Source organism: Plectropomus leopardus, unplaced genomic scaffold, assembly GCF_008729295.1.
Source record: "Plectropomus leopardus isolate mb unplaced genomic scaffold, YSFRI_Pleo_2.0 unplaced_scaffold11408, whole genome shotgun sequence".
Lineage (NCBI taxonomy): Eukaryota > Metazoa > Chordata > Actinopteri > Perciformes > Serranidae > Plectropomus > Plectropomus leopardus.
This window is the reverse complement of record NW_024612071.1, coordinates 93-1,904: the sequence shown is the minus strand read 5'-3', so window position 1 is coordinate 1,904 and position 1,812 is coordinate 93. Positions and strand designations below refer to the sequence as shown.

At 42.0% G+C, this 1,812-nt stretch overlaps 1 protein-coding gene across 1 annotated transcript; it reads right to left on the bottom strand.

Moving 5' to 3' along the window:
• Nucleotides 1–408: 408 nt before the first annotated feature.
• On the bottom strand, nt 409–1,451 carry LOC121963483 (glutaryl-CoA dehydrogenase, mitochondrial-like; the record flags this gene model as incomplete). Its single annotated transcript, XM_042513766.1, has 4 exons — nt 1,443–1,451; nt 878–987; nt 666–698; nt 409–549 (listed from the first exon to the last, which is right to left on the bottom strand). Coding segments are annotated over exons 2-4 (277 nt in total), but the record flags the coding sequence as incomplete, so codon positions are not given.
• Between the last annotated feature and the right edge of the window lie 361 nt (nt 1,452–1,812).

The following is a 1,812-nucleotide window of genomic DNA, read 5'->3' as shown; positions in this document are numbered from 1 at the left end:
TTTGCTCCCTCAATGTTGTTGTCGCTTAAGTGTCTGGACACTTTTTTGTGCTCCAACAACCAGAGTTCCCTCCCTTGTATGTAAAGACGCGGTGTAACACAGTGGAGTTATGTGGCAGCTCATGAAATTGCTAAACGTGGTAAGCAACCCAGGGATGAAGAATTTGTGCGGGCTGGTCGGTGAAATTTGCTAACATCGGCACTTCAGAACCTTTGCAGCCCTCAACGATCGATGTCTCACTAAGTTGGCACTCGATCATCTAAACTTTGAGCTGCCCTATCGAAGACTATGTATCGACAATAAAAAATTCAGTTCATGTTCTCAGAGCTTGACAAAAGTTCGTCCACATCGTCCCGTACACACATAATTCGTCTGTGTGCTCTGATCATGGAGGTTTGCTTCGCTTACGTTCGTTTCTGTTGGCCATAAGGATGCGGGGCATGAGTTTTTCCTGGCAGTAGTCACGGAAGGAGTCCCGGATCATGATCTCCTCCTCTGTCAGCTGACCCTCCAAATTCAGGGCATCCCGCCAGTCAAACGCCACCTTGGCTGAGGGTCAAAACATGCACACACACGTGTAGCGGTTATGTCACTGTGACATGTGACAACAGAACGTGTGAAGGAATCTGGACAGGCCAGATTTAACTTAATACAACTTCACTTACGTGCCTTCGCCGGCTTTTTGACTTCTTCAGCATCTAAAAAGGAAGAAACATAAAAGTGACTAATTCTTAACAACTTATATCTGTGTTTATTTTTTGTAAGTTCTTTTCCTTATTGGACAAAAATGTAGAGTGTTTCCCACATTATCTCCCTCAAGAATGCAACTCTTAACTTTATGTTACCACTCACATCTATAAGGAGTAAATAAATGTACCTTTGACAGCTGTAGCAGCTGTGCCCTGAGCTCTGCACACAGTGACAGCAGCACATTTTTGGCTGTTGGAGAGCAGGCGAGTGACAGCACCTCTGAGAGCCATGAGTGTACTAATAAGTGAGGAAAAAAAAGAAGAAATATTTGTTAAAATAGTATTTAATAATTATAAATGGAGTGAAAGCACATTTGACAGTTAATGACACAATGTTATGCAAAAACGTAGGTTGAGTTGCAAGACCAGTGAAAATCAGGCAAGTTTGTTTCTTTTTTTAGTTAGCAGCAGTGTTTTTATTAGGTCCACACAGTTGTTATGATAAGGATTATCGTCATGCAGGACAAAAGATAGTGGTTTGGGTATTGATTAGGCATTGGGTTGGCATACTATTTAAAGTGCTCTCAGGAAAAAATATTAAAATAGAGTGTGCTCTGTTTATAGTTTTTGACATTCATTAGCACAACAGCATGTTGTCCCTTTGTCAGTTCAAATACCCTAAATCAACTCATCCATGCAACAGTCAACAAATTACTTTTATTTAGGAAAACAAAACATCCAATTGCACGATACCTTTTGCCTCCCGATAGATTTATCTGATGATCCGATGACTTTTCGACGTTTCTGGGCGCTACAAGAGTTGCTTAAGTAATATTTCGCCGGTTGCGACGTCAGAGGGATACGTAACGTGAAACATGGGAGCTCGTCTCCTCCATATCAGGTGAGGCAAAAGACACTGCAGGCAATGCGCGACCTAATGTTGTGCAACGCGTGTTAGTTACGCAACCAACTTTAGATTGCCTTTAGCAGCGGGAATATATTGACATTAAATAAAGTGTGCGTGGCTGTCGGTTAAGTTTTCTCGATGCTGCTTCTTGCACCGAGTGTAGCGATGTGTTTTAAGTTTTAGTAGCCGTGTGGATTGAATTTGCAACGCGTTTAC